Source organism: Populus alba, chromosome 14 (genome assembly GCF_005239225.2).
Source record: "Populus alba chromosome 14, ASM523922v2, whole genome shotgun sequence".
NCBI lineage: Eukaryota > Viridiplantae > Streptophyta > Magnoliopsida > Malpighiales > Salicaceae > Populus > Populus alba.
Genome location: NC_133297.1, coordinates 10427661 through 10446433, shown reverse-complemented (window position 1 = coordinate 10446433; position 18773 = coordinate 10427661). Strand labels below are relative to the sequence as shown.

Here is an 18773-nt window from a genome sequence, read left to right as displayed (position 1 = left end):
ACGGACCTAGGATTCGGGTCGTGACAGAGGAAATCATTGTAAATCAAGAGACATTTCACTGTGAATTGTAATAATAGTTTTACTTTCAATTTCTTATTTTTTTGCGAGCGGATAAATGTTTCTTTGACTTTCTTCCACAAAGACAATCAAGTTTTCTCAATTTTCAAGTATAAGCAAATAACAATTTTAGTCTCAGAAAAGTCAAAAACAAAAAAAAGCTTTGCCTTTAGGGGTATTTTAATGCTATTATGGACGTGCGTGAGATTTTCTGGTGGCCAAATCTGTCCATCCGTCGCATAACTAGATGCACAATCATGCTCTCTTCCACATGGAGCGGCGCATGTAGATATATCATGGTTGGATTGTCATTGGTGATCGATTGTTTAAGTTTTTTTTCTTTTCTCTAATTCATAAAAATTAGCTATTTTGTAGAATGCAACATAAAATACAGGTTACTTTTATTTTTAATTTATGCACCATTTAAAAATCTAAATAATATAAATAAGCTGCTTGGCAACTAAACCATGTAGTATATGCAGGGATAGGCTGCGAGCTCAGCTAGCATCAGTGTCTTTCTCTCAAGTGCGAAAAAAATGTGGTGGTTTGAGAGATTATCATGTATTGTGCTGTAGGAATTCCATCTGCAATGGGCAGCAGGAAACTTCTCCATTGATTTGGATGGAACACAAGCTTTTCAAACCAAAATTAATACACATCAAACTTCGAAAACAAATAACTATTATTATTATAATATGATGGCCATTGGAAGTTTTCATGGTCGTTAACTTCAGGGCTCGTGGGATTAGTCGAGATGTGCGCAAGCTGACTCAGACATCCACGTTAATAAAAAAAAAAAAAAACTATTATTGTTTTTTAGCTTCCGCAAGCAGGGTGTACCTACTTGATGTATTGTTGATGTTCTTTATTTATTTCAATGGCATAACGATTGTTATATCATTAGAGATAGCGTGTGCTTTGTTTCCAGCTTCAAGCATCAACGTATGGCTGCTTGAATTTGTTCCAGGGTTCTTCCTTTTGTTTCTGGCACCAGCAATGCCACAAACGCTATGGTCATCGCATTGATCGCAGCATAAAGAATAAATGTACCTGAAAACAAGACTCGGATAAGTCAGATTTCGGCTTGCACATCTTGCTTTACAATTTAATGTTAAATTGCTTCTGATAAAATGAAGTTTTAGATTTATTTACCATAGGAGCTCCAGGACATGAGGAAGTTGAAGGTGAAGGAAACTGCCCATGCACAGAACCAGTTCACTAGTGTTGCTAGGCTTCCAGCAACTCCTTTGATATTCAAAGGAAATATCTGCAACAAAAAGATAATGTTTATATTGGGGGGATATATCCAATATATATGGAGACGGAGCTATCATCTTGAATGGAGTATTAGATTACCTCTGACATTATAACCCAAGGAATTGGACCCATTCCTGCCGAAAATGTTCCTATATATAGCTAAACTCGAAGAGTGATTGTCAGATTTAACATGGGAATATATGGGGCTTTTTGTCGCTAATTGTGTTTACTCTTTAGGAAGATCAATCCAAGCTAACAGTGATATCGTTTGAGAAAACTTGTAGCCTTACCAATATGCCAGTTACAGCGAGCATGGGAGCTGACTTGAGTGCTAATTCATGAACCTGTTTTACACACAAGGCATCTCTAAATATTTATATATCTGGAAAAGAAAGCATTGTGAATTATGACTTGTAAGGTGTATATGAGAATGAGAGTTTGACTATAACCTTCAGATAGAATGAAAGCCCTGTTATTAGGCAGGCGATGACCAGTCCTGATGCAGAAACCTAGAACGCAGAGGAAGTACAGCTTTCAATATGTGAAGGGGTGGTTAGTCTGAGGAAGCTCTAACTGAGACGTGAACAAAACTTTACCAGTAAAAGAGGCTTTCTTCCAACTTTATCTATAATGGTTGTGTTTAGGACAACAAACACAACCTGCAAAATGGAATTGTTTCAGTCAATTCCAAGCGGGTTGAGACAATTAAACTTTCTTTCTAATTTGACTAGCATTCTGGGAAGTTAGAAACCTGAAGGATGGCATAGATTATGGTTCCAACAGACGGAGAAAATCCTGAAATATCAGTCTCAGAAAATTACAACATCAATCATGAATCTTTGAGCAGCATGCCAGTTCAAACTTTGAGTTATTCGGTCTTCTTTACCTGCTACTTCAAAGATAGAGCTGGCATAAAAGCAAACCGCATTGATTCCTCCAAATTGTTGCAAAACCATCAATCCAACTCCTATCTGGAAAATAATTAAGACGTTAAAATAAAAGGTAGTGGTGGAGCGAATACTTATTTTTCACTGAGATCAGTAGAAAGTAATGAAATATTTACAAGGACTGAGTGCAGGTTTCTTCTTTGGAATAGGTCTAGCAGTTTGGCTTTTGGGAGGCGTTCCAGAGTTTCTATATAATCCTGTCATAAAGTTGACATAGTACTCGTTATTTTATTTTATTTTGTAAATTTTGAGACATTTACAATGAAATCCTAATGCAGACTACAAACTGGGAACCTTGATTTCAATTGCCTCGTAAGATATATCAGCTGCCCTGCCACGAAGTTTCTGTAATGTGGTTTCAAACTCTTTTTCACGCCCCCTCTTTGCCTGGATTCATCAGATAGGGTGTCATGCATATGTTATTCTTTGTCATTTATATATAAATATTTATGTTTTTTACCAGCCATCTGGGAGACTCTGGAATGAGAAATAGGCCAACATGCAGAATTAGACAAGGGATAAGTCCTGCAAGACTTCAGAGGTAAGCTCCCTGACTGACTATCCGTTGCATTATTTTTCTTTTGATGATTGAATATGCAAATGGACAGAGTAAACATACCAGTCAAAGCCAAAACCCTCCATCTCAGTACTGTCCCTATTATGAATGCAACAGACACTCCAGTAGCAACCATAAGCTGAAGATATGATAATGTAACGAGTTGTGAATAGTAATCCTTATGTATTATTTGTCGTTATGGATGATCTGCATTGTCTATTTCATGTTCTTTTATTCAGAAAGAATCCATCAAGTTAGACGGTCACAACATGGGAATACAAATTTAACTATGAAAATAGTGTGTGCGTGATTTCGCTCTGTGCAATCTTTACCTGAGTCACAGTTGTTAATGTTCCTCTAAGGTTTGTGGGTGCAATTTCAGCTATAAAAACAGGTACCTGGTCATGATCAAGAATGACATGATGCTCATCAGTAACATGTTTTATATTAATCAAATGCTAGACGGGAAATAAAATGTACCACGAAGGACAACGCTCCCATTCCATATCCAGTTGCCAATCTCCCAATGTCCAATGCCAGAGCGCCCTTTCATAATGAACCAAGACAGGGTAAGATTTATTGTCATTTATTTGGAAAGATCATTTTTTTATGCTTATTAAGATGACACAAACCTTAGCAAAGTAAATGGCAAGCCATCCTGCAGCACAGAAGGTGCTAGAAAATCTCATCGCCTATATCCCACATGAACACAGTATTATTAGGTGGATGTTCTCTGGAAAAAACATGTAAGAGCAGAATCCTTCGCTAGTTTATCTTGAAAGATTAGGGATTCATAATATCATCAGTTTTCTTACCCCTTTTCGACCAATATAATCAGCAATTGGCCCGCTTGTGATTGCACCGATCATTGCACCAACTGTCAATATGGAACCAAACAAGGAATACTGCATACATAATTGCATACTCAGAAATCAACAAATCAGTTTAGAAGCTAAAACCTTGAGAGTTGATTTCCTACGTTTAAAGTTGCGTCGTACACACGATCTGATTTTGTTAACGGAAACTATGGAGAGGAAACTATCAGCAACATAATCCAGTGAGTTCCTCTCAAGATTTAGCATTCCAGAGATGAAGAATTGATTATTGGATCAACAGAGAATTCCCTCTGAAAAGAAAGAATTGTCTGCGTTGACAAATGTCTCCAAGTATCAATTTTTGTTGGAGGTCTGGCTTCTTCATCTTTTCCCTGAGTTTTGCAGCCTCTTATTGATCCTTTGTGTGCAGTGATATCATATCACTCCAACACTTCTACAGTTCTGCCTTTTGTACTTTGCCTACTCTCAAGATTTTCTATGCTCCTATCCTCACTTCCCACCTTAAGCTGCTTCTTTCGTTTCTTCTCATGGATTCATTTTTTGTTAATTTGGATTTTCTTGCACAATTGTTCAACTACTTTGATTTGCCGATGCTTTACTAAGGTTAATAGGTTATTATTTTCTAGTGCTGCCTCTTCGATGTGGCTTTCATTTGGTTAGGAGTTTCTATGTTTGAGTTCGACTTCTGTTTGCTAATGCCCCTAATTGTTTGCCTAAATAAGCTTCTGCTCCTCCTATGCTGATCTAGCTGTTCCATGGTGCTGGAATATGCTTTTTTGGTCGATTTTTTTGGTCTGTGACTTCTGGCATCATTCTCGTATGAAGGTTAGCTTAACATTTCCAATCTATAAAATCTCTTCGATTTTTCAAGAAGAAAAGAAAAGAGTGAAGCTAAGGCCTTGCTTGAATCATTAACTCACCTCTGCTATAGACAAAGACAGATCTTCCCTGATAGCCTTTTGAGTTGGTGATGAATAGCCAGACTGGATTCAAAAGCAAACATCTGTTGTCAGCAGTCGTAATGCAAGGTTTTGAACTCCTAACTAATGGTAAGTGTTCTTAGAGTTGAAAAGGAAATGACGAGGCGGCACTTACACAGGATCCAACTTCAAAAGAACCAGCAACGGCAACAAATGTGCTGAGGTAAACCATCCAAGCAACACCAGTATTGTTGCTGCTACACTGAGAACCAGATCCTTCTTCGCAAGATGAATTCTGGAGCATGAGTGGTTCTCTTGCATCTTCAAGCGCACCATCGTGATCATTCTCCATCTTTTCTCTGATGGCCACGCCTTTTCTTTTCTACTATCTATCACTATCTATCTATCTATCTATCTAAATGGACGAACAGGCCAAAGAGAAGTCTGACAAAATGTTTTTGTGGTCGAATGAGATATATTTATTGAGCAACAAAACGTGGACGATATTTGCTTTAGAAAGTAGCCCAAAACACTCTGGTCCCGGAGCTGTCAAACTTCAATAATCATAAAACGTGATGCATTTTTTTATTGGGATCTGCCATTTATAATAATAGTGCAAAAACGTTGCTGGTTTCATAAGAAACAAGAAGGGATTAGGTGTATCAACGCTGAGCCAATCGCTGAAAGAGCAGAACATCAACATGTTAGGTATGTTCTTTCAGAAAGTTTTTAGCAGATTATAAAAGACTATTAATTCTAAGCTCTAATTCACGTTGATTTTTTTTTTTTTTAATTAATCTATTTAATTATCACACGATCATGCAACCAAACCCACATCAAAGGCTCTTGGGCAAGTTAACTAGTGTTGCAGTCATACTCACTTAAACTTGAGTCATGTAAGTTTAATATTATAAATATTACTCTTGGATCAAGCGTTGCAGTTAAACCTAGGGCTTTTAGGTATATTTTTGCAGAAAAACCTAACACTCTTAGTTCTTGGCCTTTTTTGATATTTTTTATGCAAGGAAAAAAAATTAACCCGTGATGTATGTCTTTGTTTGTCTTTTCTTTTTCTTTTCATTTTTAATCCTTTTACTATGAATTGCACAGTGCAATCCATAGTGAAAAAGCTAATGTCTTTAGTATTTTTTTTGTTTTTTTCTTTTTTTTTTAATTTACTTTCTGAATATTAAATTTTTTCTATTTAATTATCAAACTTTTATGACACGGATCCCCGGTTTGACGAGTTAACCCAGTTGATTCAAAAAAAATTTGTTTCTTTTTCTTCATGTAGGTTTTTTTTCCTTTGCTTTTTCCTTTTAAATTAATCTATTTTTTTTTAATTTAGTTCATTAATATCAAATCTTTTTTCTATTTAATTATCCCACTTTCATGACACGAATCCCAGGTTTGATAGGTTAACCTGATTTGACTGGTTAACCCAATTGATTTAGATCTTTTTTCTTATTAGTTTTTTTTTTCAATTTCATCTATTAATATTGTATACAATCCATGGTAAAAAGGCTGATGATTTTAGTTTATTTTTTGCTTTTTTTTTTCTTTTTATACCTTTCATGGATTGCACAGTGTAGTCCACGGTGAAAAGGTTGATACATTCTTTCTTTCTTTTTTCTTTTTGTTTAATTTTTTTTTTAGTTTGTTGATATTAAATTTTTTTTTTCTATTTAGTTATTAGACTTTTCATGACAGATTTTTTTTTTTTCTTCATTAGTTTTTTTCTTCTTATAGTTTTTTTTTCTTTTTAATTAATATTTATTTATTTAATTTATTTCATTAATATTAAATTTTTTGTTTAATTTAGTTTGCTAATGTTAAATGTTTTTCTATTTAGTTATCAAACTTTCATGATACGAATCCTAGATTTGACGGGTTAGCCTGGTTTGACAAGTTAACCCAGTTAATTCTGGGTTAACCCGTTAATTTTTTTTTTCTATTTAGTTATCAAACTTTCACGATACAAATACAAGATTTGACGGGTTAGCATGATTTGAAAGGTTAACCCAATTAATTCAGATTTTTTTTTTTTTTTTTTAATTAGTTTTTTTCTTCATGTTGGTTTTTTTTCTTTATTTTTTTCTTTTTAATTAATCTATTTAATTATTACACTTTTATGGCACGACTTTGCAGCCAGACCCACATTCAAGACTATTGGGTCTGTTATTGCAGTCAGACCCACTTAAACTTGGATCATGCAAGTTTAATGTTATTATTAATATTACAAATATTACTCTTGGGTCAGACGTTGCAAGTTAAACCCAAGACTTTTGAGTATAATTTTGCAGAAAACATAATATTTTTAGATCTTAGCTTTTTTTGATATTTTTTATGTAAAAAAAATTAACTTGTGGCATCGCGCGGATCATATAACTAGTAATAACTAAATAAAGACAAGGTTATTCCACGTCACACAAGTGACAACTCAACAACCAAAAAGATACAAGATATATGAAAAATGACAAAGCGTTGAATTGATGGTATGAAGGTTGACAAGCTGGTGCACGGTTATTGATAGATAGCGAAGATGAAAGAAAGTGACTAAGGCAAAGATGCAAGAAACAAAGATGCAAGAAAGGTGCAATGCAAACCATGAGAGATTCTCTGCAGCTAAAAAAATCTTTAAGTTTTGACGCAGAAATCAAAGCATTTGCTAACGAGAGAAAACAAACAATGTTTTAAAAGTTCAAGAATGAAACATGCTATTAATCAGTTTTCATATCTTACTCTAATCAATTATCAATAACATTAATTAATAATCTAATTATTAATTAATTGAGATTCAATTAATTAATTATTATTTTTTAATTTTAACACACTTAAATTATAAAATTACACAATTTCATCAAATAACAAATAAAATTCACTTCTCTCAAATCTCAAACAAACCGTAAAATAAAATGATATAAAATTATTATTATAAAATAAATAAAATACTTAAATATACTTGTAAACTATAAACTCAACAAGCGAATTTTGAATAAATTAAGTTTAAATATAAATTGTTGTTATAACAAAAATGAATAGGTTTTTTTACATGGTGGAATGAATCTTGACATAAAAATCAAACCAAGGGAGGGAGGTTGTGTCGATATTGGTGGTTTGGGTGGCCAGATTTTAGAGGGGGGATGTCGAAAATTTGAAGAAATTAAAGTTAGGGTTTGAATTGAAAAAAAAAAAAAAAAAAAAAGAAGAAGAAGAAGAAATGGGCACATAAATTCCATAATTATTATTATTCATAGAAGATTTCTTTATTTATTTTTTTTAATTTTCTGGCAATGATTGCAAAAGCAGAAATTAACCTAGAATGCCAAGAAAGCATAATTTTCAGCTTGTGATCGGGTGACTGGTCTGAGGAGATTTTTATAGCTCCTCCTAACAGTTACGTGAGAACTTTACCTGTAAAAGAGGTTTTCCTCCAATTTAATCTATTATGGTTGTGCTGAAGGCCACAACCACAACCTGCAAAATGGAACTGCTTCAGTCAATTTCTAGCTGTAGCTGAGACAGTTTATTTTTCTTGAGTTGACACACGTTGTGAGAGTTTGAAACCTGAAGGATGGCATAGGTTATGGTTCAACAGAAGGGGAAAATCCTGAAATATTACAATCACAGAAATTAGAAAATCAATTATGAATCTCTGAGCAGCATATCAGTTCAATCATGAGTTACTTGATTTCCTTAATTTCAAGATGAAAGAAAGACAATGGCTAAACGAAAGTTATGGAGACTGATTTTTTTATCTGTTTAACCAGAGACAAAATGTGATGTTTTCTCCCCATGTTCATGTAAGGTGATTTTCCCTTGAAAGGAATCCTTAACAAAGAACTTTTACCTGCTGACTCAAAGGTATGGCTGGCATAAAAGCAGAATGCGTTGGTTCCTCCCAGTTGTTGTAAGACCATCAATCCAACTACTATCTGGTCAAATAATGAAAAAGTTAGACGTTAATTATAGTTGAATGTCAGAGTTTATGGTACTCTTTAATGAGATCAGTAGAAAAGTAAGGGAAAATCTGGCTGAAGAGAGACATATTAATGACTTTAGGGCAGGTGTCTGCTTTGAAAAGTCAAGCAGTTTGGCTTTTGGGAGCCGTTCTAGAGTTTCTATATGATCCTGTCAGACAATTGGCATATTACTCATTCTCTTATTGTACTGTAAATAATTAGAAATAGCAATGAAATTCTAATGCGGACTACAAACTAAGAACCTTGATTTCAGCTGCCTCGTAAGATGATGAATCAAAGGCCTTGCCGCGAAGTTTCTGTAGTGTGCTTTCAAACTCTTTTTCACGTCCCTTCTTTGCCTGCATTCATCAGACAGTTGTTTCATGCATAAATGATATTCGTTGCTATCAGTTTCATCTTTTAAATATACATATTGTTGTTTCTTACCAGCCATCTGGGAGACTCTGGAAAAAGAGACAGGCCAACAAGCAGAATTACACAAGGGATGAGTCCTGCAAGAACTTCAAAAGTAAACACCCCGTCCTACTATCATTTGCAATATTTTGCTTTGGATGATTGAATATAAAACTGGATGCAGGAATATTACCAGTCAATTCCAAAACCCTCCATGTCTGTACTGTCCCTGTTATGAATGCAACAGACACTCCAATACCAACCATAAGCTGTAAGATACAATAATATAACGGATTGTGATTCTCATGTATAGTTTCTCCTTACGAGTGATCTGCATTATCTGTTTTCTATTCCTTAATTCAGAAAGATCCATAAAGCTAGACTGTCACTACATTGGAAATCAAAATTTAACAAAAAGAAAAGTGTTTCAGCAATTTTTTTGTCATGTGCAATCTTTACCTGGGCTGCAGTTGTTAATGTTCGTCTAAGGTTACTGGATGCAATGTCAGCTATAAGAACATGTTTTAGGCGTTAGAAGAGAGAAAGAACGTGCCACATAGGATAGTGCTCCCATTCCGTATCCTGTTGCCAATCTTCCAATGTCCAATGCCAAAGCGCCCTTGATGTATTAACCAAGACAGGATAAAAGATACTGTCATGTCCTTCCATAAACCAAGTTGTTATACATACTATGATGACACAAACCTTAGCAAAGTAAACGGATTTACACAGAAGGTGTTAGAAATTCTCACCGCCTGCATCCCACATTGACACAGCATCATTAGGTGGATGTTCACTGACAAAATATATAGGAACCGAATCTCTCACAAGTGTAGCTTGAAAGAACTGTATAGATTCATGATAGAATCTCTTTGCTTATCCCTTTCTTGTGATTGCACCGATCATTGCACCAACCGTCAATATGGAACCGAAAACAGAATACTGAATACATACTCGGAAATTAACACTTCAGATTTGAAGTTAAAGCCCTAAGAGTTGATTTTCCATATTGAAGTTGCATTGTATAACAGGTTCTGATTTTGTTTACGAAGACCCCAAATATGCCTTGTCTTTTTATCCTAATAGTCTTAAACCATCTGTAATCTTTTCCATGTGCTATATTTGTTTCATATTCGTTTCTTATTCCCTATCTTCAATCATCGTAAATATAGTATAGATTTTCCGATGGAGATTAAAATTTAACGTATCAACAATTAAACCTGTCATGTTTCCTGAAAGTATCGGTTGAATAACAAATAGAACTGTAGAAGCTATCGTGAAAAATGTAAGGATTTGCCAAGTGTGTGGTTTTTCTGCCTAAAACTGCAGAACTGTACAACCTATAATTCTCTATGTCCTCTCATGCCTTATCTTTACCACTATCCATATCTTTATATATATATATATATATATCGACGAACAGCCCAAAGAAAAGTCCAAGAAAATGATTTCGTAGACAAATAGGATGAGATTTATCTTTTTCTGAAACCACAAAGTCATTTTCTTAAAAAGCTGTCTCGTTCAAGCATAGAACAGTAAAGTCAAAATAATTTTTTTCAAAATAGCATCTGCTTTAGGAGGAAAATAATAAGCACCAAGACTGTGAATAGGAGCACGTTTCATGCATGAGGAATTAAAAATAAAAATCTTTGTTATAAAACCGGCGCTGCCATGGATGATGGTTTCAACTGCTATTGTAAGCAGGTAAGTGATGTTTTTTAGAAATTTATATGAATATAATCACAACTACAATGTCAAGTAGTGACTGCTAAAAGAAGAATAACAAAATAAAGGCGGCCTTACTTGTTGACCTATAAACGTCGATAGCAGTAATGAGAACCAAAGGGAAGAATAGAGATAAAATTTAGAATAGATGACCTGTAAATTAAGATCAATTGTTGAATCGTGGATACTTCAGGTTCACAGGCACGTGCAGGGACGAGGAATTTGACAGTTTCAACTTTACAGCAGTGTTATGTTGACTTGGTAGTATGTTAATTGAGGCTAGTTTGACCAAGTCATTCCAGAACAAAAAAAGTCCTTGCACTGTTCTAACACTTTTGATTCAATAGCATCAAGGCGCAGCACAAGAGCCTTGAATGTGGTTTTAAGCAGCTTCAATCGCAGTTCTCTTCGTTGCCTACCTGGAATGTTTAGCAAAGGCTATAGGGAATGATTATCCGAGAAACTGGGTTGCCAGCTTCGGCTTGTTTTCAAGTTTTGAGGCTTCTCCTAGTGGATGAAAGAATCTCTGTTCTTGTCTAACAACATGCCCTGTTAGGATTTGCTTTGCCCCATCGCAATATGCAAACAGCATTGCAAGTAAACCAAGAGAGAGTTCCTCGTACAAACTGGCACTTGAAGCCTAGAGCAGTTCCTCGTATACATTCTGTGGATTTTCTTCCTAGTTCAGAGTCAAGAAACACCATCATGAAACCGAGATCAGAACTCGTATACGTTCTTTGATCATACAAAGCATTTTCATTCTCCAGCCAACCTACCTAGCGCACAAATGTGTCCAGACGCCACCATAAACTTTCCGAGTGCATATTATGCCACCTACAGCTCAGCCTTCTCATCTCTAAATATGAATTACATTGCAAACATCACTAATACCGAGCTATTTTCGGTAAACAAACCAAGCCTTTTCTCCAAAAAAAGTCCAAACATACTGCGAGCTTCTGCCATGCCTTGAAGGTTTGGAAACTCGCAAGGAAGCACACCAACCCTTCGATAGCCTCCCCAAGGAGGGGTTGACTCAAAGACCAATGTTTACATACGGGCTACTCGCTATAATCTCTATTCAGTCTGTCTACTCAGCGATAAAGTAAATGAGCAAACAAAAAACGATAAATTCTTCAATCGGAAGAAAATTTGAAAATGGCAACTTGATTATGCTATACAGTAACACTATTACCTCTAGCACTTGCAAGGCATGAAGCTTTACGTGATGCTGAAGGTCAGATTATGCATCTTTAATCATTAATCCAATGATACACATCTTCATTTAGATACATAATATCATATGCAAACAAAACATCAGATAGGCATCCTATATCACTTAAACTAAAAGAATTAACTATTCCTTTTCATCTATTTATCTTTACTGTGAGAAGAGTCGTTCCAAATCCAGGATATGCAATCTAAATCAACAAACAAATGGTTGGGCATACCAATCAGTGCAAATGAAACCATTAATGTCACAGCTATTCTATTGCTCTAGAGTCTGAACTTGACCCTTCTTCCTTGCGGATAGAAGGGCGATCATTCTGCTGATAGCCAGCTGGACTAGAGAGCTGACCAGAGGCGCTTCTGCTCGCAGTTCTCTCAATATCATCCATCTCAGCTAAAAGAGAAAAACTTGACCCTTCTTCATTGCGGATAGAAGGGCTATCATTCTCAAATGTGAAATGCTGGTAGCCAGTTGGACTAGAGAGCTGACCAGAGGCGCTTCTGCTCGCAGTTCTCTCAATATCATCCATCTCAGCTACAAGAGAAATTGGCCTTTCTGGAATGGAGGGAATTGAGAGATCTGTTTCCAACATTTTCACGACTTGATCCATTGTTGGCCTAGCATATAGCTGTGGATGAGAACAAAGAACTGCCACCAGAACATACTTTTCCAAAATTTCTTGTGACCCTGACTCCGGCATGCCATCTTCGATAACATCTAAGGCTCTCCCTTCTCTCACAAATGACCATGCCCAATCAGTCACGATAGATGGCTGTCCCTCATGATCCACCATAAATGCCTTCTTCCCACTCAAAAGCTCGAGAAGCACAACACCAAAGCTAAACACGTCGCTTCTCTCTGTTAGTTGCCCGTACAAAGCATACTCAGGAGCAACATATCCCATAGTCCCAGCTACCCTGGTGCTCAAATGTGTCATTCCTTCTGGAGTAAACTTTGCTAGTCCAAAGTCCGCAACCTTGGGCTCAAAACTCTCATCCAGAAGTATATTGCTAGCTTTAATATCCCTATGAATAATTGACGGCTGAGCTCCATAGTGCAAATAAGCCAATCCTCTAGCAGTCCCTAAAGCAATCTTTTGCCGGATAGGCCAGCTAAGCTTTCCCGCACCCGACCCAAATAAATGGTCATGCAAAGTGCCATTCTTTATCAAATCACACACGATTATCCTCTGGTGACCCTCAAAAGGACTCGTAGCAGTACAATATCCTCTCAAGGCAACAAGATTGACATGCCTGACACTTGCAATAACCTCAACTTCATGAGCAAAAGAAGAATCACCTGCAGCCGAGCAATTCTTGAATCTTTTAAAAGCACCTAGAGAACCATCTGGCAATTCACCTTTATACACATTTCCATAACCTCCTCTCCCGATAATGTTATCTCTAGAAAAATTTCTAGTTGCCTTCCTAATCTCATCAAATGTATATTTAACCAAAGAAGTACTTTGACTAATGGACTCCAACCCAGAACCCAACTCTGTCTCAAGTACTCTCCCGAATTTGTCAGCCTTCTTTTTCCTCTTGTGAAAGATCCACCACAAACCAATCAATACAACCAACCCAACACCACCCCCTAATAAAACACCCAAGATCAAGACTTTGCTCCTTTTCTTGCTAGATTTCTTGGAATTAAATTCAATGAAAAACAAACACTTGGCTGTGCCCTTATCAGTAGGTCCATACCTATTAGTAAAAGCCGCGGCATAAATGGAGGGATATGCCTGGCAATCCGAAACATTCCCGATGGAAGTTCCCGTCAAGTACCTCGCTTGCAGCGTGGACAAGCTGGCAGTACAAGCAGCGCACGGAGAATTATTCTCAAGGGACTGGTTACAGTTGGAAGCAGCATCATTGAGAGCAGAGACAGGGACGATGGCCTCGAACTGGGACCTGGTAGAGATGTTCATACAGCCCTGGGAGATCCAGCTAGTGTTGAAGCCGCAAGAAGAGCGGATATCGAAATTGGGAAGGAATTCATCGATGAGGACCTGGTAATTGCGCCAGCATGTTTCAGCAGAGTCGAGTGGAGGGAGGAAGGAGTTGTTAACTTGGAGGTAATGGGATTGAACAAGTCGAAGTCCTTGACGGATGTACTGACACTGCTGGTTGGTGTCTGAAGTGGGGGGGCGATTGGAGCCGGCAGATGTCAGGTTGCGGAGGACGTTGAAGTCTAATGGGCATGGTGCTGTGTTGTTTTGAGCTTGAGATTGAACGAGGGATAGAGTGATGAGGAATGTTGTGATGGTGAGGAGAAGGAGATTGAACATTTGGGAAAGGAGGTGGCAACGCTGCTAGGGATGGAGTTCTACCATGGAGAAGAGAGGAGGGGTTGGTGGAGAAATTGATGAATTATCTGGACTTGATTAATCAAAAGTTTAGCTTTATCTAAATTATAATCTTCTTATACCTTTCACAGCAGCCAGTATGACAGTTGAAAGTAGGAGACAGATGATAGATGCTTTCCTGGCAGATTCCAGGAAGGAGAGGTTAAGATCATAATTAACGGCCACATGGTGTCTTTCTATTTTTTAAAATATCTCTGATTTTAAAAAAATAAAAAATAAAAATAAAACAGCCTCTGCTATCAACTTTGAAATTCAGAGATAATTTTAAAAAATAAATAAAATAATTTATTATTTTTAAATAAATAATTTCTTATTTTTCAGATTTTCAAAAAATAAAACCGGTCATTTAATTATATGATTTATATAGCATTTTATGAACTTGTTATCAATGTTCGAATTTCTTGTTAATGGAAATTGAATTTAGAGAATTTATATCCTAGAATTAAACTAAGAAAGTATTATAAATTTCTAAGATATATGATACCTTTTATTTTCTTAAAGCATATCAAATTTAAATTCTTAATCAGTGTTGATATAAGCTTTCAGATTTAAAAATAATTTGAAAATAATATCCTTTTTTTGCTGGTGGTTTTAAGCAGCTTCAATCGCAGTTCTCTTCCTTGCCTACCTGGAATGTTTAGCAAAGGCTACAGGGAATGATTGTCCGAGAAACTGGGTTGCCAGCTTCGTCTTGTTTTTAAGCTTTGAGGCTTCTCCTAGGGGATGAAAGAATCTCTGTTCTTGTCTAGCAACATGCCCTGTAAGGATTTGCTCTGCCTTATCGCAATATGCAAACAGCATTGCAAGTAAACCCAGAGAGAGTTCGTCGTACAAACTGGCACTTGAAGCCAGGATCTGTTCCTCGTATACATTCTGTGGATTTTCTTCCTAGTTCAGAGTCAAGAAACACCATCAAGAAACCGAGATCAGAACTCATATATGTTCTTTGATCATACAAAGCATTGTCAGTCCCGACCTAGGATCCAATGAATCGATCAATCCATACCTCCATTTTCTGTGAAATCTAAGAGAATCCAGTTCATTCTCCAGCCAGCCTCGCTAGCGCACAAATGTGTCCAGACGCCACCATAAACTTTCCGAGTGCATATTATGCGACCTCCAGCTCAGACTTCTCCATAACAGTCCAAACGTACTGCGAGCTTCTGCCATGCCTTGAAGGTTTGGAAACTCGCAAGGCAGCACCCCATCCCTTCGATAGCCTCCCCAAGGAGGGGTTGACTCAAAAGACCAATGTTTAGATACTGGCTACTCGCTATAATCTCTATTCAGTCTGTCTACTCAGCGATAAAGTAAATGAGCCAACAAAAAACGATAAATTCTTCAATCGGACGAAAAATTGAAAATGGCAACTTGATTATGCTATACAGTAACACTATTACCTCTAGCACCTGCAAGGCATGAAGCTTTACGTGATGCTGAAGGTCAGATTATGCATCTTTCATTGTTAATCCAATGATACACATCTTCATTTAAACTAAAAAAATTAACTTTTCCTTGTGATCTATTTATCTTTACAATGAGAGGAGTGGTTCCAAATCCAGGATATGCATTCTAAATCAACAAATAAATGAAGTCGGGCATGCCAATCAAACCATTAATGTCACAGCTATTCTATCGCTCTAGAGTCTGAGCTTGACCCTTCTTCCTTGCTGATAGAAGGGCGATCATTCTGCTGATAGCCAGCTGGACTAGAGAGCTGACCAGAGGCGCTTCTGCTTGCAGTTCTCTCAATATCATCCTTCTCAGCTACAAGAGAAAAACTTGACCCTTCTTCCTTGCGGATAGAAGGGCGATCATTCTCGAATGTGAAATGCTGGTAGCCAGCTGGACTAGAGAGCTGACCAGAGGCGCTTCTGCTTGCAGTTCTCTCAATATCATCCATCTCAGCTACAAGAGAAATTGGCCTTTCTGGAATGGAGGGAATTGAGAGATCTGTTTCCAACATTTTCACGACTTGATCCATTGTTGGCCTAGCATATAGCTGTGGATGAGAACAAAGAACTGCCACCAGAACATACTTTTCCAAAATTTCTTGTGACCCTGACTCCGGCATGCCATCTTCGATAACATCTAAAGTTCTCCCTTCTCTCACTAATGACCATGCCCAATCAGTCACAATAGATGGCTGTCCCTCATTATCCACCATAAGTGCCTTCTTCCCACTCAAAAGCTCGAGAAGCACAACACCAAAGCTAAACACGTCGCTTCTCTCTGTTAGTTGCCCGTACAAAGCATACTCAGGAGCAACATATCCCATAGTCCCAGCTACCCTGGTGCTCAAATGTGTCATTCCTTCTGGAGTAAACTTTGCTAGTCCAAAGTCCGCAACCTTGGGCTCAAAACTCTCATCCAGAAGTATATTGCTAGCTTTAATATCCCTATGAATAATTGACGGTTGAGCTCCATAGTGCAAATAAGCCAATCCTCTAGCAGTCCCTAGAGCAATCTTTTGCCGGATAGGCCAGCTAAGCTTTCCCGCACCCGACCCAAATAAATGGTCATGCAAAGTGCCATTCTTTATCAAATCACACACGATTATCCTCTGGTGACCCTCAAAAGGACTCGTAGCAGTACAATATCCTCTCAAAGCAACAAGATTGACATGCCTGACACTCGCAATAACCTCAACTTCATGAGCAAAAGAAGAATCACCTGCAGCCGAGCAATTCTTGAATCTTTTAAAAGCAACTAGAGAACCATCTGGCAATTCACCTTTGTACACATTCCCATAACCTCCTCTCCCGATAATGTTATCTCTAGAAAAATTTCTAGTTGCCTTCCTAATCTCATCAAATGTATATTTAACCACAGAAGTACTTTGACTAATGGACTCCAACCCAGAACCCAACTCTGTCTCAAGTACTCTCCCGAATTTGTCAGCCCTCTTTTTCCTCTTGTGAAAGATCCACCACAAACCAATCAATACCAACAACCCAACACCACCCCCTAATAAAACACCCAAGATCATGACTTTGCTCCTTTTCTTGCTAGATTTCTTGGGAAAAAAATCAATTAAAAACAGACACTTGGCTGTGCCCTTATCAGTAGGTCCATACCTATTAGTAAAAGCCGCGGCATAAATGGAGGGATATGCCTGGCAATCTGAAACATTCCCGATGGAAGTTCCCGTCAAGTAACTCGCTTGCAGCGTGGACAAGCTGGCAGTACAAGCAGCGCACGGAGAATTATTCTCAAGGGACTGGTTACAGTTGGAAGCAGCAGCATTGAGAGCAGAGACAGGGACGATGGCCTCGAACTGGGACCTGGTAGAGATGTCCATACAGCCCTGGGAGATCCAGCTAGTGTTGAAGCCGCAAGAAGAGCGGATATCGAAATTGGGAAGGAATTCATCGATGAAGACCTGGTAAGTGCGCCAGCATGATTCAGCAGAGTCGAGTGGAGGGAGGAAGGAGTTGTTAAGCTGGAGGTAATGGGATTGAACAAGTCGAAGTCCTTGAAGGATGTACTGACACTGCTTGTTGATGTCTGAATTGGGGGGGCGTCCAGAGCCGGCAGATGTCAGGTTGCGGAGGACGTTGAAGTCTAATGGGCATGGTGCTGTGTTGTTTTGAGCTTGAGTTTGAACGAGGGATAGAGTGATGGTGAGGAGAAGGAGATTGAACATTTGGGAAGGGAGGTGGCAACGCTGCTAGGGATGGAGTTCTACCATGGAGAGGAGTGGAGGAGTTGGTGGAGAAATTGATGAATTATTTTGACTTGAATAACGAAAAGTTTCGAATTCTAATCTTCTTATATCTTTTACAGCAGCCATTTTGACATTTGAAATAAATTTTTAAAAAAATATTTTAAAAAAATTTAAAGTTTTCTATTTTAAATTAAAAAAAAAACTGTGATTTTTAAATAATTCTGATACATAATTTTTTAAAAATAAAATAAAATACTATTTTAATATATTTAAAAAAAACAATTTAAAAAATAATCATAATTACATAAAAAAAAAAAAAAACTGAAAAAAATCAGAGTCAGTATGGATAGATACTTGGCCTGCAGATGGCCAGCGGATTCCAGGAAGGAGAGGTTACGTAATAATTTTGGCCACTTGGTGTCTTTCTATTTTTTAAAAACTTCTCTGATTTTATTTTTAATAAACAATAAAAACAGCCAATGTTAACAACTTTGAAAATCAGCTGTCGGTTCTTACCAATTTTTTTAAAATAAATAATTTTTTTATTTGTCAGATTTTCAAAAAAAGAAAACCGGTCATAATTATATAATTTATATAGCATTTTTTTTGTTATCAATGTTTGAATTTCTTGTTAATGGAAATTGAATTTAAAGAATTTATATCATAGAATTAAACTAAGAAAGTATTATAAATTTCTAAGATATATGATACTTTTTATTTTCTTAAAGCATATCGAATTTAAATCCATGATTTTATTAAGAAAAATAACTTAATTAAAAAAATAATGAGAATTAAAATAATACATAACTCAACTCATATGTTATCATACTTTTAAATAA

General features: G+C 36.9%; 4 protein-coding genes across 5 annotated transcripts; all 4 read right to left on the bottom strand.

The window, feature by feature from the left end:
- Positions 1 to 599: 599 nt before the first annotated feature.
- LOC118041404 (sugar transporter ERD6-like 7) lies at positions 600 to 5181 on the bottom strand. Of its 2 annotated transcripts, none has more exons than XM_073404245.1 (18): positions 4749 to 4826; positions 4574 to 4636; positions 3633 to 3694; positions 3450 to 3509; positions 3298 to 3363; positions 3150 to 3215; positions 2881 to 2956; positions 2722 to 2786; positions 2556 to 2648; positions 2378 to 2458; positions 2201 to 2285; positions 2066 to 2109; positions 1911 to 1973; positions 1764 to 1823; positions 1605 to 1658; positions 1414 to 1473; positions 1210 to 1324; positions 600 to 1107 (listed from the first exon to the last, which is right to left on the bottom strand). In XM_073404245.1, the coding sequence occupies exons 3-18, from the start codon at positions 3684 to 3686 to the stop codon at positions 995 to 997; spliced, it is 1155 nt and encodes a 384-aa protein (XP_073260346.1). In that variant the 5' UTR covers positions 3687 to 3694; positions 4574 to 4636; positions 4749 to 4826; the 3' UTR covers positions 600 to 994. The 2 variants fall into 2 exon arrangements, with proteins under 2 accessions (XP_073260346.1, XP_034904612.1); XM_035048721.2 differs by having other exon boundaries at positions 603 to 1107; positions 3633 to 3722; positions 4749 to 5181.
- Positions 5182 to 7868: 2687 nt separating this feature from the next.
- Positions 7869 to 11708, bottom strand: LOC118041406 (sugar transporter ERD6-like 7). The gene is made up of 4 exons (XM_035048722.2): positions 9143 to 11708; positions 8983 to 9047; positions 8799 to 8894; positions 7869 to 8508 (listed from the first exon to the last, which is right to left on the bottom strand). Exons 1-4 carry the CDS (start codon positions 9213 to 9215, stop codon positions 8299 to 8301), a joined length of 444 nt encoding a protein of 147 aa, XP_034904613.1. The 5' UTR covers positions 9216 to 11708; the 3' UTR covers positions 7869 to 8298.
- A 223-nt stretch (positions 11709 to 11931) lies between these two features.
- On the bottom strand, positions 11932 to 14408 carry LOC118041407 (probable LRR receptor-like serine/threonine-protein kinase RKF3). Its single transcript, XM_035048723.2, has one exon. It carries the CDS (start codon positions 14187 to 14189, stop codon positions 12156 to 12158), a length of 2034 nt encoding a protein of 677 aa, XP_034904614.1. The 5' UTR covers positions 14190 to 14408; the 3' UTR covers positions 11932 to 12155.
- A 1216-nt stretch (positions 14409 to 15624) lies between these two features.
- Positions 15625 to 18022, bottom strand: LOC118041409 (probable LRR receptor-like serine/threonine-protein kinase RKF3). The gene has a single exon (XM_035048726.2). The coding sequence runs from the start codon at positions 17911 to 17913 to the stop codon at positions 15895 to 15897; it is 2019 nt and encodes a 672-aa protein (XP_034904617.1). The 5' UTR covers positions 17914 to 18022; the 3' UTR covers positions 15625 to 15894.
- Between the last annotated feature and the right edge of the window lie 751 nt (positions 18023 to 18773).